Genomic DNA, 26,094 nt, shown 5'->3' on the forward strand with positions numbered 1-26,094 from the left:
TGTCCACTGTCTGTCTGTCTGTCTGTGTCTGTCTGTCTGTCTGTCTGTCTGTCTGTCTGTCTGTCTGTCTGTCCACACCGCTCTGTCTGTCTGTCTGTCTGTCTGTCTGTCTGTCCACACCACTCTGTCTGTCTGTCTGTCTGTCTGTCTGTCTGTCTGTCTGTCTGTCCACACCACTCTGTCTGTCTCGTAGGTGCGATGCTTAAAAAGTGACAGAGCCGGTAACCGTGGCGACGGGGCCATCAGGGTTCCGTGATGCAGACAGACACACGGTTTTGGGAGATGCAGCAGGATGCAGCTGATGTGACTCCGTGTGATGGATCCGGTCGACAGTCTGGTGCAGACGTGTTCTCCAAACGTGGTAACAGGCTGCCTTTTAACGGTGTCCAAACACGTCGGCATCAGCAGCAGCAGTCGGAGGTAGATGGATGTCTGGACTGAAGGGAGGAAGGAGACCAAGTCAGAGCAGATATGAACCCATTTATCATTTAATATGTCAGACATACTGCAGACAAACAGGCTGCACTTTTTAAGACATGATATTGTCCTTTTATTCCCCTGAAGAGACCGAGCGGCAGACATCAGTGTCCATGCTTCTGATTCACACCGCTCAGAGATAAGATGCTCTTATCTCATCTACTTTAGAGGAACGTGAGTCCTTCTGATGGTGTTGCTCTTCTATGTGTTTTGATGATGATGAGAATGGGATGAGAGCACCCGTTGTTTTGTGGCCTTTTATTAAAACCCATCTAATCTGTCAGTAAGTGTAATATTATGACATTTTGTATGCTCTTACTTCATATAAGTGGCTGTAAAAAGCTTTTAGTTCGGATTGTTTGGATATTTCGATAAAGATTTTCCTGCATGTTGAGTTCTAATTAAAGTGAGAAGAGAGCAGCAGTGAATCACAACGTCGACTAACGGAAAGAGTCCCGCTGCCACTTTAGAGGAGGATGTCCAACAAGTTGTTCATACCATACCATGTTTACCTCTAAAAGCCGTTGTCGTTGCTGTTCTTATGTAAAGACTTGATCCCATTGAAACCAGCTGAGTTCCACTTTGCCTCCGACACGGCCACCAGAACTGATCGCAGCCATTTTACACAACGCTCGTGATCCCACCAGACACGCTGCAGCGCGTTTTAGAAACCTTCCCGAAGCACCGCCGAGCTGCGTGCAGTACATTTTTGACAGAAGCGGTCTTAAGCTGCAGAAAGAAGATTAACAAGGCAGAATTTTTCCAACTAAAACACCCCATTAAGACTCACAATCATGAATCACATCACGACATCAATGTTCCCCCCCGCCCCCGGGGAGGGAATGAGTGTCCTCCTGATGACAGCCACAGTATGGGCAGTAGTTACCAGATAAGTAAGTATAAGGGAGATTGTTTTAAAACACAGACAACTGTCTTTAAGCAGCAAATAAATAACAATGATAAACACAAAATGAAGTACAAAGAAAACATTTATCAATACTGCTCTCCCACTCTAGAGGCACAAAAATTAAAAGAAAAATGACGAAACCTGTTAATCTGAAACACTCCAGGTGGCGACTTAAGATGTGCAGAGGACGAAGCAAAGCGGCATCACACACGCTTGGAGACCACGAGAAACACTGCTGCATGAAATAGGAAGTACAAACAAACACTTTCACCAAATTGAAACACCGGCCAGGCAATCAGGATCGAATGGTGTAAAATCTGCATCCCTCCTCTACTCAATACTTGTGTGAACTTTTGAAGATGACGAGTCAAACAGGCATCACCTGGGAAAAGCACAAAGCGAGCTGCGGAACATTTCCGTGTTTTCCCCGTGTCCTAAAGCTCCTGCTGCGGCCTGATCGTTACTGACACGCCTCCTGCTGTGCGTCTCCTTACACATCCTTGAAGTCAACCTCATGTTGGGTCACCAAAATACCAAACCTGCGTGCAGCGTGAAGAAAATGCCACTTCCCTGAAGCAAAGGCCCGCTGTGTACCGTACGCTGTCATGACAACAGCCGAGCTCATATTCTCCTGCACGATGTTCTGCCCTCGTGGACGTGGCAGATCAGATGGAAAGCTATCAAGAGGCTTCAAAACAACAGGTCAGCCTTCAAAAAGCCACAGTGACAGCAACACATGACGGGGATGTTCCTCCTTAACAGGACATGTCTGGCTGCCGTGTTGTGATGCTGCGACTGGTCGGTAGAAATGATCCTTTTGGGCTCAGTTTGAATGGAGTGATGACAATTTATCTGGTAAGAAAGCAAGCCAGTATCACAGGAAAGCATGAAACAGACACGCCGGTCCACGACAGCAAACGTGAGATTGCCACGCTTCGGGCTGTCTAGGCGTGAAAGTTGCACGTTTTGTAAGCGTGAAACTTACACACTGGCAAAGTTTCATTTTCCTGTAAGTCACATGGCTCTAAGCAGGCAGTCGGTTTCATTTTCACCCAATACCGGAAAAACGTGCAACTGTCACGCCTAGATAGTGCAAAGCGTGTCTATCTCACGTTTTGCTATAGTGGACAGCGTGTCTATCTCACGTTTTGCTATAGTGGACAGCGTGTCTATCTCACGTTTTGCTATAGTGGACAGCGTGTCTATCTCACGTTTTGCTATAGTGGACAGCGTGTCTATCTCACGTTTTGCTATAGTGGACAGCGTGTCTATCTCACGTTTTGCTGTAGTGGACAGCGTGTCTATCTCACGTTTTGCTGTAGTGGACAGCGTGTCTGCCTGTTAAAAATCATTGGTTTCTGCCAACGTTCAGCCTTCAGTCCAAACCGACAGCCACAGGAATGCCTGTAGCCGCCAGCTGTTTTCACCCGGACTGGATACACACACACACACACACACACAGCACACACACACACACACACACACACACACACACACACACACACACACACACACACACACAGACACACAGACACGCACGCACACACACACACACACAGACACACACGCACGCACACACACACACAGACACACACACACACACACACACACACACACACACGCACATACACACGCACATACACATACACTTGCATATAAAGCTCAGCCCAGGACAACAAGCCTCTCTCTCTCTTCCCCCCCACCCCTCCTTTTCCATCAGATTCTGACCCTTGCCTTGAAATGCATGCTGGGTATTCTCAGATGATCCATTTATACTCACTTTAATTCACTCTTTGACTTCATATTTTGTTCAACATAACCACGTAAAGCCATTTGGTAACGCAGATATGGATAAAAAGATGAATTTCAGGATTATGATCACACCGTGACAGATGTCCATCGGCACTTATTCCCTCTATTGAAACTTTACTTCAGGCTCTTGATGTGTGAAGCAGGTCTTTCTTCAAGTTTGTTCACCACATGTTAAACAGCAACGACTCACATGGTCGTATGACCGAGGACTGAGAGGCTGTAGTTTTTAAAGAGGATGTGATGAAGGCACTTCCTGCTGAAAGTTTCAGTTTTAGTGTGATTTCATTGTAAACTGCAGTTTTTGGTGCGATCAGGACATAATGATCTGAAATGGAGCTGAAAATGTTTCTGTGCTGGAAGCCGAACGCTCGCAGGCTCGACTCAGTGTTCATCGGATTTAGCCTGAAGAGAGTGTGTGTGTGTGTGTGTGTGTGTGTGTGTGTGTGTGTGTGTGTGTGTGTGTGTGTGTGTGTGTGTGTGTGTGTGTGTGTGTGTGTGTGTGTGTGTGTGTGTGTGTGTGTGTGTGTGTGTGTGTGTGTGTGTGTGTGTGTGTGTGTGTGTGTGTGTGTGTGCGTGTGTGTGTGTGTGTGCGTGTGTGCGTGTGTGTGTGTGTGTGTGTGCGTGTGTGCGCGTGTGTGCGTGTGTGTGCGTGTGTGTGTGTGTGTGTGCGTGTGTGTGAGCATGCCAGGAGTGTGGGGAGTGATTCTCCAGATGTGAACAGATTCAGTCTGACAGACAACGAGTTCTCTTCACCAGCGGCTTCACTCTTCCTCTGTCTCCTATATATTCCCATCATCCTCTTCCTCCTCTTTGACTCTCTCACACTGAGCACTCAGATTGGAAATGATGTCGGACACACACGCTGAGGTGCATGCAATCAATCATCTTCTCACGTGTACACACAGTTGTTGGTGTTTGGATTTATTTATCCTTCTTTCATCTCAGTGGTTTTTATCTTTGAATCTCAGCCGCTCACACAGCCGAGCAGAAGGTGTCTGCTGCTGTGCAACGACAACCGTGTAAGTGTTTGTGACGGAGAGACGGCCGAACAGACATTTTTGTATTTTACATTTACGACAGCATCGCGTCAGACAAAAGAGAAGATTAATAACCGTCAGGGAAGTGTCGTATAAAGGATAGATTTACAGGAGTTCATGTGTGGAGAGGTCTCCAGTTTAAATCAGATCTGCCCCTGCAGCCTCCCTCAGCCCTCACTCCATCCTACCCCAGGGGGGGACACTGTGTGTGTGTGTGTGTGTGTGTGTGTGTGTGTGTGTGTGTGTGTGTGTGTGTGTGTGTGTGTGTGTGTGTGTGTGTGTGTGTGTGTGTGTGTTCACATTGTGCTTTTTGCCAGGAGACAGAAGAAAAGGGGGTCGAAGGGAGAAAAACGTGGAGTGAAAGAGAAAACGAGGGGAGGAGGGGGCTTACTCACTCCACCACAGTGGGCGGAGTCTGGGAACTGGCAGTGGCCAATCGGGGGCCACAACTGGGTCACATGACAGGTGGAATAATCAGAGAGAGAAGGAGGGAATGAGGGGGAGAGCTGCACATAGAGACCAGCCTCAGTGTGTGATTGAGTTCAGAGCAGACACACACACACACACACACACACACACACACACACACACACACGCACACACACACACACAGCACCTGATTGACTGAACACAACACAACAACAGGCAAAACAACAAAGGACATAAGTGGTGAAGATTAGCTCTGGACACCTGGGACGGAGGCGGACTCAGACTTGGAGACAGACAGAGAGGAGAGACAGCATGTCGTCTCTCTCCGATCAGCAGCCCGGCTCTCCTTTCTCAGAGTACAGCGAGCTGTGTAAGGTGCCGTCGCTGTCGCCCGCCGGGCCGGCTCAGAGCTGGGACTGGCAGCACCCCTCGGGGCTGGACATGGGCCCCCCCAGGGACCCCCTCAAGGGTCCCCCCAGGGCCCTGGTGGTCGGCTCTGGACCTTTGGCCTCAGCTGCACTCACGGATGAAGACAAGCTGTGCTTCTTTGAGCAGCCGGGCCGAGGCGGCGTGGAGGCGGAGCTGAAGGTGCCGGGCAGAGGAGGCATCTCCGGGAGCACCTCGCTGGGTAACGCCTCGCTGGGCAGCGCGGGGGTGAGCCCCGACAGCCCTCTCTCCTCCTCCCCATCCCCCTCCCCAGCCTCCCCGGGCAGACTGCCCTCTGCCCTGGGGTGTGGTGTCAGCAGCAGGGGCTCCCTGCCGCCGGTTCCTGGATGCCCTGCCCGGCGCTTGGAGCTGTCCTCATCCACCGCTGGGATGCCTGCACACTCGATGGGAGCCTCACTGATGGAGGCATCTCCAGTAGATGGAGACTTCCCATCCGAACCATGGAACAACTCCAGTTTTGCCGAGTCCAGCCCGAAGGTGGCCATGCCCCAGGTGGCTCCGAACTACTGTGTCATCGGAGCAGTCAACGACACCCACATGGAGACGGGTGGGGTGGCGTGGCCGGAGCCGGGGTGGCGCTGGGGGCCCGACAGCTATCAGAGGGCTCTTCAGGGGACAACAGTGAGGAGGAGGAGGAGATGGAAGAAGAAGAGGAGGGGATGGAGCCCTGTTTCATGGGGCGGGCTGACCAGCAGAGGAAGGCCATGAGGCGGGCGATGTCTGAATGTTCCCACCTGTCAGTCCCCACCAGTCTGGAGCTTCCTGATAAATACCCAGGTGGAGACGGGGCGGGGCCGGACCAGCTAGAGTCACCCATGGGTGGTCCGCGCCGCTCGCCGCACTCCATGCAGCGCTCGCTGACGGTCGCAGAAGATCAGCCCCCCACCCCGCCGCCCACCCTCTCGGCGGCCGGCGCCACGCACACCGACCTGCGGCGAGCCCCGCCCGAGCCCCGCCTCTCGCTCTCCCCGTTCCCGCCGCTGAGGGACAACGGCGGGGGCTTCCCTCTCTCACCGTTCGAGGACCCAGCGGAGGGCTTCAGGATGGAGAAGGAGCTGGGGGGCATGGTGCTTCCGGTGCCCCTCAGCCCCAAAGGGTTCGGCTCCGTGGACGGCAGCCCTGGAGGGGAAGCAGGTCCCAGATCGGACCGCGTCAAAGAGGTGGATACTAAACTAAACATGAGTGCAGGTGGAGACTTTGGAGCGGGCAACATGTCAACAGTGACGGGGGGCTCCGATGATGGAGATCTTACCGCTGCTGGTTACGCCAGCCTCAGCTTGAACTCCAGCACGAACCCCTTCATCACAGCGGATGGTAGGTGGAGACCAGACTCTGGTTTGTTAACGCTCAAAATTAAATGCCAGATATGAGCTCCGTGGATACAAACAATGGGTAGACATTCAGCAGACTGCAAACAGGTAGATTGGACTCTTGGCTTTTTGGTCATTGTATTTCCTGTTGTGTGTGTGTGTGTGTGTGTGTGTGTGTGTGTGTGTGTGTGTGTGTGTGTGTGTGTGTGTGTGTGTGTGTGTGTGTGTGTGTGTGTGTGTGTGTGTGTGTGTGTGTGTGGTGTCTTGTTGGAACTAGGGGTGGGGTTTGTTACGGGGGGGGGTGCAGCATGCAGGCAGGAAGGTGAACGGAGCAAAATGAAATCTAGATTGAGAGCTGTTCTCTGTCTGGATTGTCGTAAACCAACCTCTGAAGCTACTGGAAGGTGATGGAAGTATTATAACGATCTCTGTCTGTATAAACGTGTCAAGATTACGGGTGTTTGTGGTCTGTTAATGAAGGCGATGATTCAGCGTTTGAGTGCTTGATTTATTGACTCCAGCCGGTGTCGAATCAGATCAGGTTTTCTGGTGGAAGCGTTGAGGGCTCGAGGTTGGAGAGAGCTACAGAGGCAGGCTAAAAGTAGGAGTGTCAGCCGGAGACGGAGAGTGAAAGAGAAAGAATGAAAAGCTGAGAGAAGTCGACAGCAGCAGAGCCGCCCCCCCGCGGGCTTCTCCACGGCCCATCATGGTGTCTGTCTGGTTGTGTTGGTCAAACGCAGCTCCAGGTTCACAAACGGAGGGAGTGAAGACAATGAGTTATTGGAGTGTGAATACTTGGAACAACAGGTATGTTGTCTTGTTGCGTTTGTGCACACAGCTGTGTGTGTGTGTGTGTGTGTGTGTGTGTGTGTGTGTGTGTGTGTGTGTGTGTGTGTGTGTGTGTGTGTGTGTGTGTGTGTGTGTGTGTGTGTGTGTGTGTGTGTGTGTGTGTGTGTGATGCAGCATAATAAGCTTGCAGCAGGAGGTTGTGTAGTAGGCGACTCTCCAGCTGACACTTGGATTCAGGGTCAGGAAAACGCAGCTCATTATAACTAACGGAGGCTCCGTCTTTGTCCGCTCCTTTTTCCCCGTCCTCCCTGCTTCCTTCATTTCCAGTTTGTCTCCACTGCCGTCTCGGTCCAGCTCTGTCTTCTGTTCCTCTGAATGCTCATTAAACTCCCATTGAGGGCAGGCAGAGCCAAGATGGCTGAAAGCGGGTCGCGGTCACGTCGAACGATGACCAAAACGGGGTCACTGAGTTGGAAACGCGGCCCACAGCAGCGATGCTCTTCATCACGACGGTCTCTCTTTCAGCTCGTCTTCATCTCACACTTTCTCCTCTCTTCTCTTTGTCTCTTTCTTCTCCTCTCTGCTGGCATGCCACAGTTGTTCCCACCGCCTGCCACAGATCTGAGTCTGGAGTATTAAAGGGGAGGTGATCTTTATTCCCCCCCCGAGGTCCAACAAGAGCACGGCAGAGTCATCTGGCCCGAGGCTGTGTGCTTTCTCACCAAGGTCACGGAAAGATTTCTGAAACTCCTGCTGTTGTGTGAAAACCTTTTATAAGCTTAAAAATACATCCATGTTATTCTGTTTTCCTCAAAAGGGAAAAAAAAAGCCAAGCGGGGATGCGATGAAGGCGACGCGTGAAGCTCCATCGAATGAGCTGTGAACGTGCAGCTGTAACTGGGACTTAGCTCCATCTCTCCTGTGGGGTTGTGGGGAATTATGATAAGCATATTGTGGGGTTCGGTGGGGAAGAGAAAAACAGGCATTGAAGCAAAATGCCTGGTGGGAGTGATGTAGATGAATGAAAACAGGACGTGCTGGATCTGGTGAGCCGTGCTCGGATAGATGGGGTGTGCACAGAGAATAGAGAGAACGAACAGGGCGAGAAAGATGAAGAGAAAGTTCGGTGTTGCACTGAGCTGATCCCACTTTGAAAACACCCCCAAGTCAGAGTGTAGATTTTGATTGGCGCGTCAGATTGCTTTTGTCTTGCAATTGTTTGTGGTTTTGTCACACAGTGTCCTGTCAGGCCCGATGAACTGATCGTTCCCTCCGGCAGCAGCTCCGTGTTCGGCTGTGGTGAAAAGCTTTGGGACGTGGCCATGTTTTCTTTGCTAATTGATGTCACAGCACTGGAACACAGCGCTGGCTGCTTGTTTATGTGTGAGTTGTTGTTTTTAATGTGAATACTTGTGAGAGTTTACTTGTGTACAGGCATTAATGTGTGTATGTGTGCATTTTGGCACCTTTTAACCTCGGATGCATTTTTACGTCAACACTTGCTCTCATTATAAAGAATTCAAAATACACTGTAAATACATCACACACATACAACTTAATGAATGCAGGCTAACTTCAGAATGGGTCATGATTTTTGAATAGTCAAAAAGATAAAGGCAAAAGTAGTAATACTTTACTTCCACCAGACGGTGGCAGTGATGCGTACAAAAGCTGTTTGCCACCACGATTAAACAACAAACAAAGTAGAGGTAGTATTTTCTAGGTCTGACAAGTGACGCCAATGCGAAAGTGCCACAAAGTGCAATACCACCAAAGGCAGCTAGGGGGCTGGCTCCATAAGGACTGTGGCTCCACAGACTCCCTTTCAACTCTGTGAGATTATATTCTACGGTACAAAACAAGAGAAACGTGCAGAGATGACTACAGCCGGGTAGCTAAAGCAGATTACTCAAATGTAGCATGTGTTACATGTTTTTATGGTTGTGCCTCCTCTGACCACTGTTGGTACAGTAAGAACTCATAAGTGTTGATGAGAACTACTTCTCCACAAGCTCCGACTCGGTGGTCTGGCCATAACGATTTTCTCAGATCTCTCAGATCTTTAGACCCTTTCAGACCTTTGTGATGGAAATCGTGGAGCAGAGGTGGAGAAGGCAGAGGAGACCGTTTTGGGAGTCAACGCAGTGATGTTTATTGGCCACAGCTCGATGGAGGAGAGAGATCACAACATGCAGCGGTGGCTGGTTGCTAAGCCTCTCTGACTACTCTCACACGGGCTCAACTATAGCAACACATTGTGTCCTCGGCTGAATACGGTCAGACAGAGAGTCAGACATGATCAACATGTGTCAGGAACAGTTAGTTCCTGAGGTCGGGACTAAACAATAGAATTTCCTTAACAACCTTGACACGTGTCGTCGTTACAAGAACGGTCCTCACTTCATCTTTGATTGGTGACTCATTGGTTTTTCCCACAGACTAGACATAAAAGTGTTCGTAGCTTCCGGGTCTGAAAAAATTAGGCCGATGCAGAAGTGTCTTCAGCTGCAATACCAGCGAGTGCCACTAGAGGTCGGCTCCAAAAAGCCTCCGGCTCCATAGACTCCCATTCAACTTCTCTCATCAAATCCAAAGTGAATAAAATGTGTCCATCAGTTCTCTCGGTGTTGTTAGCTAAAGTCACTCCTTCTTCTTAGTTTTCTGGAGGTCCATCTGAAAATAATCCCTCATTCATTAGAAAAGAAGATTCAAGAAGACCTGCTTTTGGGGGCGTGTCTGTTTGATTGACAGGCCTGTGGTGCAGTCAGGTTACAGCTATCGGTGGGCGGGACGTAGTATCATCAGGTTACCAATCAGATCGGTCAGATCCACCGCTGGCTCCTCCCCCAGCTCGTCCAAATATGGTCACTTCCTGCTCCAAACCGCTCCGAACTAACAAAGATGGTGACGGACAGAATCTGAACTGGAGGATTCATAACGTTCATGAACCAACGAGTGACCTCGCTGAAGAATGATGACATCACTGATGGATGATGCTTGATGTTACCACAGAGTGCCATTACATCCTAAAGGACAGATTGTCTAAAACTAACAATATACACATGTTAAGCTGAGACAAACAGTGTGATGGCTAAAACATAAACCTGCAAATCAAAGGAGATGAAACTAAGTGAAAACATTATTCAGACTTCTGTAAGACAGCTCTCAGACTGGACAATAAATCACAAAGTCTACTTCACGACCACTTCAAAGTGTCATGCGTGTTTGATGTGCCACCGAAGGGCAGTGATGGAGTGGAGCCTTCACATCGCTGGGAGTGTTGTTGTTGTGAAGGCTCAGCCACACAGCTCGTGCTGTGGACTGAAGAGTGACACGGTTTTAATGGGACGGTGTCTGTAAGAGCTCATTAACATAATCCACTCGAGGAACCAAATGAAGGCTGCAGAATTTAGTCCTGAATAGTTTATTAATCACTGAAGCCTCAGTTGTCAGAGTTTCATCTTGAAGTGTTTGTTTGCTTCAGATTTATTATGGAAGTTCTAAGATAATGAAGCTTTTCAGTGGAGAGACAAACCTTTGTGATCTGTGCAGGCCAGGTTACAGTCATGCAGACAGTCTGAACACACTGTGGAAATATTTCCAAAAAGAGGCTGTATGCGAAAGTAAATCCCAGTTTTTGCTTTTATTTCTATCTCTTAAAGAGGCCTTTAATGGGAGAGAACAGTCTGCATATTTTACCTCATTTAATACGGCAAGAAAAAACAGCCCTGTTTAGTTGAGGAGGTGCTCTTCAGGAGAGCCGAAGCTTAACAGCCCTAAATGAGCTGTAAGTGTTATCATTATGCTAATGAAACCTTCAAATGAAGAGGCTCGCTGCACCCTGATGGATGCTCATTGTTCTCCGCTGTTCTCAGCCTTGTCTCCTAGCAAAGCGAGGTAACAGTGGGGTCTCAGCAGGTCCACATCCAGCATGCAGGAAGCTGCAACACTCCTGCAACAAGAACAGCAGCGTCACTGAGAACTGACGTCTGCATGCAAGAACCTTCACATGTTCTTATTCTCACCTACTCTATTCAATCAGGTTTGCTCCAAGTGTTCAGCCCAAATTAGCAAACACTTTTAGCTAAATAAATCTGTTACAAATAGCCTGTTTTAACCATTAAATATGCATTTAAATAGCATGTTATTAGACCTAAATTCACTGCATGAATATAATGGTCTGGTCTTCATCACACATTCAGGATTGTTTCCAGTCGTTGCATCATCCTAATCAACGGAGACCTACTGTTCATTTAGAAATACTTTCACGTCATCACACTTAGTCACGTCGGTATTCATGAAGTCACCAAAAACATAAAAGATATTTGACATACTGTAAGTGTATCTCTCCTCTCGCACTTATAACTGACAGGAATTGGCTCCCCGTCTCCGTCCATCCTCCCTCAGACTACTCTGTCCAGGACTGATGCCTCCAATCACAGACTCTGTCAATAATTCATGCCCCTCAAGGGCAGACAGAAAAAGAAAAAGGCCGAGCAGAAAAGAAGGAGTGACGTTTAGATTAAAAGTAAGAATTTAAATACATGAACCTCAGTTTCAATTTTACCTGCAGCGGTGCACCGTTGTCCCAACCCAAAGCGTGAAATAGACACGCCCCTCCACCACAGCAAAACGTGACATAGCTACGCTTGGCGATGTCTATGAGTGACAGGTACACATTTTGCCGCCATCACAGACTGCCATGCGGGATGATGGGGTTCGAATCCAGGTGACGCAGTTGTTCTCTAGTTGTTTATTTTTCCGAACCCCAACCATGTTTTTGGTGATACTGGTTTGGTTCACCACAATTGTCATGTTTCTACATTTCTGTCTTTGGTTACAGTCAGTTTTATTTTTGATTCTGACTGACTAGGCTGTTCATAGCAGGATCAGCAGAAATGAATGAGTGCTAATGGACACTGTAAAGAAAAGAGCAGCTCTGTGGAGCCGAGTCCCGGAGGACAGGAGGAGTGAGAGGGATTAGTCGGTCTCTCACCTCCTGCTGGCTGCTGAAATGATTTCCATCAGTCCCTCCACAGCTGAGACTCAGATCACATTTCTGCCCTAATTAGAGGATCAGGTTGATGTCCTGAGTCGCTCCTTGTTTACAGTGAAGGACTTTGTTTGTTCTGTTCTTTTGAGGTCATTTTTTTTCTTGTATTTAGTCACCTCCAGTATTTGTGTTCACTCTGCTGGGTCTGATGTCTGTCCCTGTTCCAGCTCGCTGTATGTTGTGAGTTAATCATTCAACTCCCGTATCACTGGCTTGTCTTCCTCTTTCCTTCCTATGATGTCTTCCTTCTTTCACTGCCTTTCTTTTTAACTTTAATTACAATCAGTTTTTCATCTTTTTGTTGCCTCTATTTCCCTCACTAACCCTCGAGTGTTGGGATTGAAGACCAGCCCTCTCTTTGTCTTTGCTCCTTCTTTTAGTATCATTATTGTATTAGTAAAGTTACATTTGCTGTAAACTTGCGGGGGGAAATCTCAGTCAGGTCGAGCATCAGTGAAGTAGCACATAACTGTTTGGTCTGTTTCTTCTTGTTTGATCCAGTGTGTGATGAATCCTGAGAAAGAGAGTCTTTAAACCAGCAGGTTGTGGCTTCGACACCCAAACAGGTCTTTTAGATTACATCAGCATCTAAATGGTGATTACAGTTTTAGGAACACAACTTGTGTCTCCAGTTTGTGTTGCACTGATTTCAGCTGATATCTACTGATGTCCTTCAAACTACATTCAAGAAAAGTTTTGAATTCAATAGTTTTCATTTACTAAAACTTTACTCACTTTAACTATAACTGCTGAAATCTGTGAATTCAACTTCTCTAAAGAAGAGAAATAAATGAGCAGTCAGACCATCTGACAGATTAAACAAAAAGACAAATTCATTTGGAGGAGAAAACAGACTGTAATTGGAAACATACAGTTTGATTGTGCACTGAGGGATTGTTAACATCTAACTGTTCTAATTTTCAATTGGTTTGGATTATAAACTGGATTATTGCATGTTATTAGCAATGTTGTATTTGTTATAATGATGCACCTGGCTCCTTGATCTCAGTTTGGTGGTGTAATGTTATTTTCTTCCAGTTCAACAAATACACAATTATTCAACAGTTTCTTGGTTGTATTTTACAAGAAATTGATATATCACAAAAAGCTGGATTTCAAACATTTTTTACACAGTGAAACACTTCTGTAGTGACCTGAGGAGCGAAGAGCTGTTTTCAAGTAAAAGTGCTGTTTACCAGTTAAATGACATGCTTTATCACGTATGATAATATGGTATTGATAACAGCAGCATGTCCCACATCCTGGCTCCCATCAGGTCTCTGCAGTCAATTCAATTCAATTCAATTCAATTCAATTCAATTCAATTCAATTCAATTCAATTCAATTCAATTCAATTCAATTCAATTCAATAGTCACATGACTACAATAAAATAATGACACTTTAACCCTGCTTCTAAGATCAGTTCCAATTATTTCCATTTCATTCATAGAGCACCAAATCACAAGTCACCTCAGAGTTAACATATCAAAGTCCTTGCAACATTATTGAATACAGCAAATCAACGGTTCTCACATGAGTGACAGGTGGATCGAGATCAGAGGACTCATTAAGAGTAATTAAGAGATAATGACGTAAACACAAGTGAGGTTTTAAATTAGTGCAATATCCACTTAAAATAATTTTGGTTGCTCACCTGCATAGTTTGTTCTCCCCGTCGGGCAACATGAATGAAGATTTAAACAATTAATAGAATTACATGATAAAATGTTTGTGGTTGTTCTGCAGCGTCGTGTTTAATGTATGTTTTTCATCTTAAACTAAGTAGTGTTAACACAACAGACACACTCGACTCTCTGAGTCAGCACATTTCTCTGATGAATACTGACCAGCAGGCTGTCAGCCCCTATGTTTGAAAATACTGCATAAAATAATACATACATAAATAACAGTAGCAGGATGAATGTACTCAAATGGAAGAAAGTCAAATCTGGGATTTTATTTCTTTCTTTGCATTAAAACTGTTCTATCAAATATGATTTAATGAAAAAAGTTGCTTCGGGTATGAAATGGAGGGAATGTAACTTGCTCCTAAAAGTCCAATGTGTCGTCTTTGTATTTAAAATGTTGACACGACAGGATCCTCAAACTGGGACAGGACGAGACTCAGCTGCTCTGACCGTGTTCAGCTCACCCCGACTGTGAGGTCATCATCACCTGAGGTCACATGATGCACATGTTTCATGTTAGTGAGTCAACAAGAAGGAAATATCTCACGTAGTTTGCAGGATGTTTTGCTTCAGCAGCATCGTCCACGTTCACAGCGCTTCATCAGCAGAGCAACTCAGAAATATTCAGGTTACAGTATTAAGTTAAAGGTTTGCTGTTTTCCCTGAGTCATGATCAGTGGTATTATTTAGTGTTTTTTGATTTTTATCTAACCTGGTGAAACAACACAGTTTGCTTTCATCAGCAAATCATTTATATTTCACTTGATGTTGTTTTCATGAAATTATAACTTTGAATACGCAAGTTTATTTCTATTAACCAACACCATAGATCATAGAGCTCGGATTTGGACATGGATATTTTCTGCCCTAATCAGTTTCATTATCAGCACTGTCAGCTTTATCAGATAACATTAAACTGGGAATACTGGGTACAACAGATGGGAACAAAAAGGAAAGAAAGATAGACGTGACAGGCTGGTAAATTTCAACTGTATTGGCCTGTTCAATTATCAGCCAATTAAAATTTAAATATAAAAACATCTAAAGACAACTGCTGAGAGTGGAAACAAACATGTCCTGGTGGCTGAAAGGATGGAGAGGGAAGAAGAGGAGAAGACCTAGAGAGCAACAAGATACAGTTTATATACAGCGAGGAAGCTGAAACACAAATACCTTACGTCACAATGAATGTGATGGCAGTAGTCTGGTCGAGCAGAGGAAGCTGTGTTTGTAGGATCAGGATGAAGCAGCGGTCAGTGATGACGGAACAAATGGAGACCTGTAGCTCCGCCCACAGGGCAGAAGCTGAAGCAGGAAGTGAGCGCGACGAGATGAGACCTGCTCTTCAGATTAAATGTTTGGTGTGCAGTGATTCAGTCGATTCAGGTCACTGTGTCCTGCAGTTTTGTGTCTCAGACTGAGATCACTGAGTCATGAATAAAAGTGGCCCATGAAGGGACAAAGAACGATCAGAGAACATCCATTAATACTGAGTCTGATCCCATGTTCATTTGTCCACATACTACAGTCACACAGTGCACACTCAGACTGGCAAAAGGAGCAAACTGGTTTAAATCTGTGAGAATGTGTGACTTCATATAACCTCCATCACGGGTTCCCTTGGATGATTCTCTGTAATGTTTTGTATCGACAGTATTTATCTTCGTCAGTGTTGGTAAGAAGTCTGACTGCATCTTCTCTGCTTGAGCAGAAGCTTCAGGAGCTTCAGGTGCGGCTTTAAACCGACAGCAGCATCTTACAGTCATGTCTGAGATGAGGGTGCCACGTGTGCACCCAGAGGCCCGTTGTCCGTCTCCGTCTGTGGGCTGAGTGTCGCTGTAGTGATGGTGGGAGGACACTGTCTTTGAAACAGGCTGTGCTGGGCGTGAGTGAGTTGCACAGGTTTAATGTATGAATGGGAGTTCCCTGGAGAGCTACCTGCTTTCAGTACGTGTTACTTCTATATTATGACCCGTCTCTGTATTTAAAAGCATCTTTCTTATTCTATCTTTCTTTCCAGCAAAATCTGACAAGATGGAGAAGGCAGAGAAGAAGGAGGAGAAACCTGAAGACAGCGTGAAGAAGATGGACCTGTTCGACCCGCTGATTAAATCTGAGCAGAAGAGCGTGAAGGTCGAATTCGTGAGCAGCAAGACTCCAGCAAAGGTGGAGAAAGAGACAGAAAAGGACAAAGAGAAAGAGAAGCAGCCAGAAAAGGTCAAAGAGGAGAAAGAGGCAGACAAAATGAAGGAGACGGAGAAACAGGCGGAGAAGGTGGATGAAAAGAAGAAGGAGGCTGACAAGAAAGAGACAGAGAAAGTGGAATCGGTGCAGCAGAAGGAGGAAAAAGAGGATAAAATACACAAGGCAGAAGAATCGAAAGGCAAATTGGACAAGACCAATAAACCTGACAAGACAGAGACGGTGGAAAAAGTGGAGAATGTGGAAAAGATGGACAAAAATGAAAAGGCCAAAGTGGAAGAAAAAGTGGAGAACAAAACCCCCGAGAAGACGGAGAAGACGGAGCTGAAGGACGTCAAAGTGGAGAAGAGCCCAGAGCAACAGCCAACACCGGTCAAGCCTGATGCCCGTGATGACGAGCCGGAGAAGACAGCTGACGTGGAGACGAAGGCGACCGCTGAGGTGGAAGACACCAAGAAAGAAAAGGCTGACGCAGACAAAGACAAGAAGATGGAGAAGGAGGACGCGGTGGGGAAGACGTCTGAGGCCCAGAGGATGGAAAAGGACGAGAAGAAGGACAAAATGCAGGCAGAGAAAAAGACGGCAGAGAAGGAAGACGAGAAGAAGGACAAGGCTGCAAAAGCAGACGGAGGAGAGAAGGCCAAAAAACCTGCAAAACCTGCAGCGAACGGAAGCAGCGCCACACCGAGCAAAGAGCCGGCCGGGGCCGACAGGAAGAAGGTGAGATTTACCCGAGAGGCTTCCTCTCACTGACACTCAGCATCCAGAGAAACTTACATTGAACACTAACATGGAGCACAGTCTGTTATGTTAAACTGACTTATAGTTTGTTGTTAGACTGAAACCATTGAGGTCGCTGGGTTTTAATATAAGACATCAGAAACTCTTTCAAATCAGGCCGGTTGTCATGTCTCATTTTAAGAAGGGACGAGTGTGAGCTTCATGAAATCATCCAAATGTCCCCAAGTGTACATCACGTGAGGTCATAGTGCCTGAATCACGCTGACGTCTGCATCGAGTGGACTTTTGACTTCGACAAGAGAAATTTGAATAACAATTTGGGGCAAATCACTTGAAAAAAACGTTCATATTTTCATGTTTCTGTCTGAGACAGAAATATCACGACTCTGCTAATTAGCCAGCATGATGTTTGACATCGGTGGTTGCAGCGTAGCGTCTGTGTCAAATGTGCCTTGAAAGCTCAACTGTGTTTAACAAGCAGACAGTTTACAGTTGGGAGGTATTTACTGACGACATTCCCAAAGGGAACCGGTGTTTCTAAAAGTAAATCAACTGACAAGGTGAATCTGAAAAACCCAGAAGGTCATTAAAAAACATTTCCTGATGTTTTTAAGATCCTTTCGAAAAACGTTTTTTGCCCTTTTCTGTTGTTGTTTTTTTTTTCGTTTGCTGCATGTGCAAGTGTAAATAATTGAAATGAAATCATTGTGAGGGTCAGGGACAAAATATATCACTTTACAAAATAAAGCCTTACTGAAGAACAATGGTAAAATAAATAAATAATACACTATTTTAAGTTGAATTAATATTTTTTTAAAACTTCATTTTGAGTACAAAAAACTGCTCCACATTTTTGTGGCCCTTTGACACATGAAATAGTCCCTTGATGACGGCAGGACAGCTGAAATATTTGCTGAATACAGGCTGGTGTGTGGAGAAGAGAATGACAGGGTTCACTCTGAAGGTGAGTTTTAATAATAAAGGTCACATGCATGCTGCTGATGCTTCGGCCACTGCTTTGTTCGAGCTCACTACAAGAACGACACCCTCCCATCGACATTTAATGTCATCTATCAAACTAAAATGCTAACTATTATTTTTTAGCTCATTATTTTTATGACATGATTTGTGATTTAATTGCTGCTTGTGCTGCGGTTATCATCCATTCTCCTTATTTTTCTTTGTCCCCTTTCCTTTGCTTTCCCTCCTTATTTTGCCCTCCATCCGTCCTTGGTTTTGCGTCGCAGTCTGCTGCCGGGGCGACCAAACCGAGCGCCGCTGCCAAAACACGGCCGAGTGCTGCGGCCGCCGCCCCCACTAAACGCCCCGCCCCCTCCACCTCCACCTCCACCACCATCACCACCACCACCCACATCTCAGACAAAAAAACAACCGCAGCCAGGGCTCCATCCACAACTGCTGCTGGGCCCAAGCGGCCCTCAACCAATTCCACCGGCCGCTTCTCGTCCTCCACCACCAGCACCACGACCACACGTGACGTTAAACCCAAGGTAAGTGTCGTCCGTCAGGTCGCTCAGGTAAACACACCTGGATCCACCACAGATTGAACTGGTGGCGGTGGATCGCTCAAACCTCTCAGGAGATCAGGAGGCCACATGAAATCACATCAAGCTGCAGGTGGACTTTAACGAGGACACAGCTGACGGGTTTGACTTAAGACTGCACATTTCTTCATTTGTGTTTCATTACCTCAACGGAGTCGAGTGTTCAGACGGATAAAAACACTGCTCAGAGTTTTATGTGGGTTTTGGCTCACAAAAATCTGTTTCTCACTTGGTTGGGGAATTTGGCCATCTGATCTGTGGCTGTTAGCGTGCACAGGCTCTCAGTGTACTGAATTATAACATGCTGTATTATTACATGCTGCATTATAACAGTCTGATGAGTCAAGGAGGGGAGTAGCGGGGTGGGGGAGCAAAAGCTGCATATAAAGTCAGTCCAGAACGAGAAAGCAAAAAAACAAAAGTCATCATATGGAAATAGGTTGAAAAATGTTGATATATCAGCTGGTTTCTGCACGTGCTGATTGGTTCAAATGAACCGGAGGAACGACAGTAAATGATTCTCTATGGAGGATGAACAGACCTCAGTATATATGCAGTATATTTAGCTCAGGTTCACACCAGGCTGGTTTTACACCTCCAGCCTGACACACTGACAGATAAACATGTACAGATTATACATTTATAAATTAGTGATATTTGTAACTACAGACGTGATGGCTTATTGATAAGTGAGAAATAATGACCTTTAATCACCTACTGAGTCATCAATAAACGTCTTTTTGCAATAGTCCTGTGTTGCTGTTGGAGGAGGGGGAAGTACATCTGAGGCTGAAGACTCATTCAGGCCCTCAGAAATAGAAGCTAAGCGAACAGTCTCATCCTGATGTTCCCTGACTGGGTCGCCATGGCAATGTAAATGTTCAATTCATCAGTTTTTCGAGAGACTTGAAGAGCTTTGTGGTTTAACATCGAAGGCTTCTGATTCTAAATGATCCCCAGTCTAATCGTGAAGTGAACATGAACAAGGAGTCATTCAAGTGCAAAGAAAAGCGTTATAATCAGTGACAACTGGGCAAAATCATCTGTTTAAGCTCCAGAGTAGAGACCTTGTGCTGAGATTATTTTGTCAACATTAGTAAACGACTTACTAACCATTAATAAAGACACTAAGTGTGTTATTGGTAAGTTGTATTCAGAAATGCTCCAGAAACGTTTCACTAAAATATGTAAAATAAGGTCAGATAAAACTTGATTAATCTCTCAGTGGGGAAATTTAGTCATCACAGCAGCTTAAAAATGTCAAATTCACAAAATGAATCTTTGAGCTGAAATGTGTCTGTGAACATTTGGCTGAACGGACGGCAGCAGCCGGACACTCGTGTTGCACTGTGACCCAGTTTGATGCTGCTTTGATTTCCTGCTGCTCGTTCGGGCCTTCGTTCCTTCATCACTCATTTCTTTCTCCTCCCAGCTGACGTCTCCCTGCTTCTGATTTGTTCCCCTGTTCACAGACCACCACAGAGAAGCGCCCCCCGGTGTCGAGGGCCAGCACCACCACCTCCAACCAATCTGCAACCAAAAATGGAAGTGCAACCACAGCAGCCAGTAAAACCACCGCATCAGCACGCACAACAGCATCCACCCGCACCACCTCCACCACCTCTGCTGCTGCAGCCAAAAAACCTCTGGGTTGGTTCATGTTCGGCACTCTTTTCATGAATTATTCCAGATTTCTTCTCACGCATTAATTTAAACATCTTCTGTGTTTCAGCCTCAAAGATGGACAGCAAACCAGGAGAGGAGAAGAGGTCCAGCACTCTGAAGACCTCCTCAGGTGTGACAGCGCTGCAGCACATTACCTCATTAAGGGATGCTTTTCTTACAGGTTGCAGAAGAATCTACTATTTATGGTAGAACATTCATATTCTTGCCGGAGTAAACTAATCTTTACAACAAGGGTACATTTAGATGATTCAACCGGGGCGTTTTTATATCAATGGAGTTGCTGCAAAGACCTTAAAGAGGAGAAATATTAGGGGGAAAAAGGTCTAAAACAGTTAGAGTCAAATTCAACTTTTACCGTGTGAACTCGTCCACAGTGTTATCAGTCAACTCTTACAGGTATTTATTACTTGACACTGATGGAATTCAAATGAAATCACACAGATAGAAATGAATACAGAATAACAACATGTTCGTCATTCATCTAAATTGAACACGTACAGTTAGTGATACGGTGTCACAGTATGATCCAGACGTGAGGACACATTTCTGTTTGTACTCCTGAAACGAAAGCCGTGTCCAGTATTTCACATATAAAGCGATGTTTTCGGTTCCCCTCTGACTCTCCCTCCGTCTTTGAAGATATGCCCGTCGTCTCTCTTCTTCACGCTCCTCTCCTCTAATCTCTTCCTCAGTTTCTCCTCCTCTCTCTCAGCTTTACTCCTCCTGTTGACAGATTAGTTTACATGTAGGCACCGGGAGAGCTGTCAGCAGGAGTCTGACACCTCAACACGCTCGGTCCAACCGTGACAATGGTGGCTTTCCACCAAAAGTCTGCAGAGAGTTTAAAACCTTGACGGCAGCAGCCTGTGGATTACCGTGCGCTCGCTGCTCCTGCTGATGCAGCCGCCGGTCGTTTAATCTGCTCCAGTTCACACACAAAAAGTCAAATTACTCTTTAGAAACACGGAGGCGATCAATTAAACATGTCTGAACCGGAGCTGGAGATACCGGAGAGGCTCTGTGGGAGGATTGACAGCAGGACACGTGGTTCAGCACGACTCAGCACTCTGGAGAAAGAGCTGGACGGAGAAATGAATGAACGGATTTATTGGTGCCGATGTTGCAGTGCAGCGAGAATCAAACTTCTTTAAATACCAGGCTGCTGCTCTCACAATGTGGAGTTACTCTGTTGTTATTTGATCTGCTCCTCTACTGTACCACAAACTTGTCTTCGTCACCGACACTCTTAAAGTTCGACTGAGCTTTGTGTCACTCTGACCTACTTTCTGTTTTACTCCTATTTGTTTTTTTTCCTTTTTGCTTTCTCATCTGGCGCTTTTGTCATTTCTGTGTCGGGTTCACGGTGACAGACGAGGTCCCCTGTGGTTTGACTTTACTCTTTGTGCAGGTGTGAGTGAGTTTCTGAGTGAATAATAGTCTTCAGCTGTGTTCATGCATGCTAAATAATCCAGGTAGTAAATTCCAGAAAGTTGAATCAGGTCAGCTCGATCTGAAGTTTAGTGGGAGAAACGTTCGCTCTCCGACCTTCTGCAACTCTGCTGCTTATAAAGTTTAGGATATTTGTTGTAAATGAAATGGAACTAAACTTTGAGTCCAGGTTGAACTTTCTAGAATACAGTTGACGTAGTTTTGGTCCCAAACAAGTCTCCTCTCGTTTATGTTTTTATGATCTCAGCTGGGAATTTGAACTATTTGAATTGCTGTAAGCATCACGTAGTCCATCAGTGGACCAAACTACAACGACCACGTCAAGGTCTTTATGGTTCATATTTAGTTTTGTGTAGGTAAGGTTAAGGGTCAGTTTTATTTGTGTGTTAAAAATCAAAGTTCATTTCACGCACTGCTGACTTTCAAACATCAGCTGCAGCTGAAGCCAGCAAGATACAGCTCGCGTGACAGAAACGCCTTCATTCAGAAGAAGCCCCGCCCCTACTCAGTGTCCGCTGCTGTGATTGGATGTTTCACTGTCAGTTAGTCTTCAACCTGAATCCTGGTTCTGGTTCTGGTTCTGGTTGGACTCTGCAGCGAGCACTGACAACACATCACTGCATCTTAGAGTCCGCCTGAAAATCCTGATTGTTTCACATGATGGGAAAAATCGGATTAATTTTCCTGCTGAGAGCCACATGAGAAGAGTGACACCTCAGTCAGTGAGTTAACGTACGGAGCCGAGCCAGAAGGGGATTATCTTATTTTAGCAAGCGACAACAGTTAACCTGACTTTGTCCCAACACCACAAATACACCAATCAACACCTGTAGAGCTCAAATTAATACTTAATGTGTTGTTTGTTTAATATGGACAGAAGCAGACATGTAAATTTACAGAGTTTACTGTTCATATTTTGACTTTCTGGGTGAACAGCTGGGGGAGCAGCTCAAGGACTCAGTGTGTGTTTAATGAGCTTATTAGTTATTTGTTATTAAACTTAGAGTCAAGCTGTTTCCACCTTCATCTCCCTCCTAATTTAATTCCATGTATTTATCTTCCTCTTTGGAAGCAGAAGGCGAGACAGAAACAAAGTGATGGAATTGAATTTAAAACACAGAAACTCTATAAATCTGTGTGTCACTTTTCTCCCTCCAGCTGACTCCACCAAGCCGAAGACCGCCACCACCCCCCGCAGCACCGCCTCCGCCGGCGCCGCCCCGCGCCCCCGCAGCGCCGCAGCCAAACCGGCCACGACCTCCTCCTCAGCTCCGGAGAAGAAGCCCCTGGTGCCCCGCGTCCCCCGGGCCGCTTCTTCATCCACGGCTACCATGGCAACCGCCTCCTCGAGGGCTGCGGCCCGGCCCAGCACGGCGCCGGGCCCCGACGTCCGCAACGTCCGCTCCAAGATCGGCTCCACAGACAACATGAAGCACCAGCCTGGAGGAGGGAAGGTAGGTCCGACCGGCGCCGCCGCAACACGTCCGCCATGTTTTCTCTGACGGACTAACAGGAAACCAACCTGCAGGCTCTCTGATTTAACTTCTGCTGGTTACCATGGTTACTCTTCACGTTTATTTCTCTTCAAGTTCTTCTCTTGAGGGAACAACGTCTTCCTCTTTAGATTTAGATTTAACCGTTGAGTACAACTTTGTCACATTCATTCCAAATAAGGTTTCTATATTTTTACATTTTACATCTCATAGTGTTTGGCTCTGTTATTTTATGTTCTTCCATTATTTTTCCATCTCTTATTTAGGCCCCATCCCAACTTCTCCCTTTGGCCCTATCCCTACATTATTTGGGGACCCAGGTAGGGTAGTGTGTCCTGTTTCTTTGAGGGATGGAGGGTTCGAGGTCATCTGGCCCTCCAAGCAGTGTTTTCAGATGCAGACTCCAAACGGAGTTGTTGAAGAATTCTTTGCAACTGAAGCAACATAACATGAAAATGTTCCAAAAATTTATAGATTTTTTTTTTTTTAAGAATATTTTTGAAATCAGAAAGTGCAGCTTTGGGATAATAAATCTATATCTGGTTGAAATAGATTGAATAAAGTCTTGTTTTTTTTTAGCATTAATAGCAGATTCTCTTAGATCTTACTGTATACTTCCATAAATTTAATTATAAAATTCCTGAGTCTTATAAACGTATCAATGATTAAATTTGGAAAATTGCGGCTCCTGTTGACGCAAAAAGTCATGTCCCATTTTCTTTATTTAAGATTTGTATCCCTTCTAGCTCCGTCCTGAAGGACCACTAACCAGTAGAGGGCGCTCCTGAGCCAGGGGTGGAGCCCCGGGGTGGGAAATGGGATTGGGCCTTCATTTTTACGCGTTTATTTTCAGCCATTGCACCCACTCTCTAAGCCTTGGTTGAAAGTCTTCAAGCACGCACGTGAAAAACGGAGAAAAAACCCGAGGAAGTCCTCGAGGTCTTTCTCCTCCATCTCCGTCTCCTACTCCATCTTTCTTTCTGCCCTTAACATTCCCTCCGCCTGATTTCTCCTTCATTTCATCCTCTACTTCACACTCGACTATGTGCACTTTGACCTCCTCCTCCTCCTCCTCCTTCTCCTCCTTCTACTCCTTCTCCTCCTGCACCGCCTCCTCTTCCTGTGTGTTGTTACAAGGTGCTGTCGTTGACCCGGGTGGGCTTGTCTCCCCAGGTGTCATCTGCCTCTCAGATCAAGGGCGTCGCCTCCAAAGAAACCAGCCAGGGCAAAGTGAGTTCCCTCCCACCCCTCCCCAACCTCCCCACCTTCCCCACCAACTCCATCTCCTCTTTTATTTTTGATATAATTTGCTGTTTTCTTTCACCACGCTTCATATTTTATGTTCCTCAGTGAATTTGAGGACAGACTTTTACAAATTCAAACACCCACAAGATCTTATATTGTCACATTTTCAGACATTTGTCGCCTCCTGGTGACGCAGACAGTCGTGAGATTCCTCTGGAGGAAACAGTTCTAATTACATGAGCGATCGTTTTATTTTGTTTAGACAGAGAAGCTGTTAATTAACATCCATAAAGACATGAAGGTGATTAACCTTGATTACAACGCTGGTTTTAGAAGATCTTTGATGCTGGTTTGGTATTCAGTGTCAGTATTACATTTATTAAAAATGGTATTAAGTGGTCACTTAATCTAGCAGATGTCATCAGAAACCACTGTTACAGAAAGTCTCTGTTCAGATGTATAACTTTAAATTACAAAGGTTTTGTTACCGGAAGTCAACCTGGTAAAAAAAACAACAACAGATAAGTAAAGTTCCCACAACGACATGCAAAACTAAACTTATTCCAAAATGAGTGATTAAAGACATGTAATGCTGTTTTTACTTGTATGGGAATTACATCATTTTGCATTTACAAACATACCTGAAACACAATGAACATAAAATCTGACATTTGATGGATCATTAAACTCAAGTAAGTTTTAAGGTGTTCTAAAAAAAAAAAAAAAAAGGACAATAAGACGGAACAAGAATTAGAAACACTGCAGCATGCTTGTGTTAATATGTTTCTAATAAGGTGAGTAAGTGAATATGCAGGACGAATGTTTATTTATTAGCATTGTCCAGTCCCTCCAGGAACTCTCTAGAATAAAATATTAAATATTATCTCAAATATTTCTGTAATGTGCAGCATGATTATTATCAAAGGAAGTGATTCAATATTTATTATTTCTTTCTCGACTTGCAATTTTTGAGGAAATCCGCCGTGAAATCAAACATTTATGATCACAACAATAACAAAAAAACTCTGTGAAATCCTGGAGGGACTTATTGTCTGTCTGTCAGGGGTTGAAGGTCACCCCCCCTCACGGTGTCAACATTTGGAGACACGCCTGTGGATGATTATGTTGCATTAAGGTCCCTGAGTGATGCTTCTTTATCAAACACAACAGACAGTGTTGACTGGTGGGCTGCCGGTGAGGGGGCGTGGCCTGTCTTCGTCATTGCACTGTGTCCTATTGTAGAAGAGGACAAAGAGAATGTGTCTCATAACCTGAGTAATGTGGGGTTTTGTAACTTGTGTTTAATGTGCTAACAAACATGTCCTCCACTGTGTCGCTATTAAAACGTGTTGTGAGCGTCCACATCACGCAGACACGTGTTTACATGTGCTGCATGCGTGTGCTTTATGAAACGTGTCTGCTGTCTTCAGTAGCTTCTGCTTTCCTTTTCTCAAAGTTTGGGTGAAACAGCTTTAATTACCTTCCAGCCCCTTTTTATTTCTGTCAATATTCAAACACAGGACTTATCATCTCAGACAGATTAAAGTTCAGAAAGTTTGTAGATGAACCTCCCTCCGTCCGTCCTTTCCTTTCTAACCCCACCTGTGATGGACTCTTCTTTTCTCCTTCTTTTTCTCTCCTCTCCTCTCCTCTCCTCTCCTCTCCTCTCCTCTCCTCTCCTCTCCTCTCCTCTCCTCTCCTCTCCTCTCCTCTCCTCTCCTCTCCTCTCCTCTCCTCTCCTTTCCTCTCCTCTCCCCTCCTCC

General features: G+C 45.7%; 1 protein-coding gene across 10 annotated transcripts in view; it reads left to right on the forward strand.

Annotated features, from left to right (window-relative positions):
* LOC138635717 (microtubule-associated protein 4) overlaps nt 1-26,094 on the forward strand; it is a 114,390-nt gene that overhangs the window by 77,274 nt on the left and 11,022 nt on the right. For 5 of the 10 annotated variants that reach the window (XM_069723326.1, XM_069723332.1, XM_069723330.1 and 2 more), the window contains 6 exons: nt 15,971-16,872; nt 18,141-18,404; nt 19,931-20,108; nt 20,191-20,253; nt 22,752-23,047; nt 24,224-24,316. In XM_069723326.1, the coding sequence (XP_069579427.1) occupies nt 15,971-16,872; nt 18,141-18,404; nt 19,931-20,108; nt 20,191-20,253; nt 22,752-23,047; nt 24,224-24,316 (1,796 nt within the window). The remainder of the gene's footprint in view (nt 1-15,970; nt 16,873-18,140; nt 18,405-19,930; nt 20,109-20,190; nt 20,254-22,751; nt 23,048-24,223; nt 24,317-26,094) is intronic. The other 5 variants (XM_069723327.1, XM_069723333.1, XM_069723331.1 and 2 more) reach the window with 3 other exon arrangements.

The sequence above is a fragment of the Brachyistius frenatus genome, unplaced genomic scaffold (genome assembly GCF_029030835.1).
Source record: "Brachyistius frenatus isolate BFR_SWC_R1_liver_20210118 unplaced genomic scaffold, ASM2903083v1 Contig_324, whole genome shotgun sequence".
Classification (NCBI taxonomy): domain Eukaryota; kingdom Metazoa; phylum Chordata; class Actinopteri; family Embiotocidae; genus Brachyistius; species Brachyistius frenatus.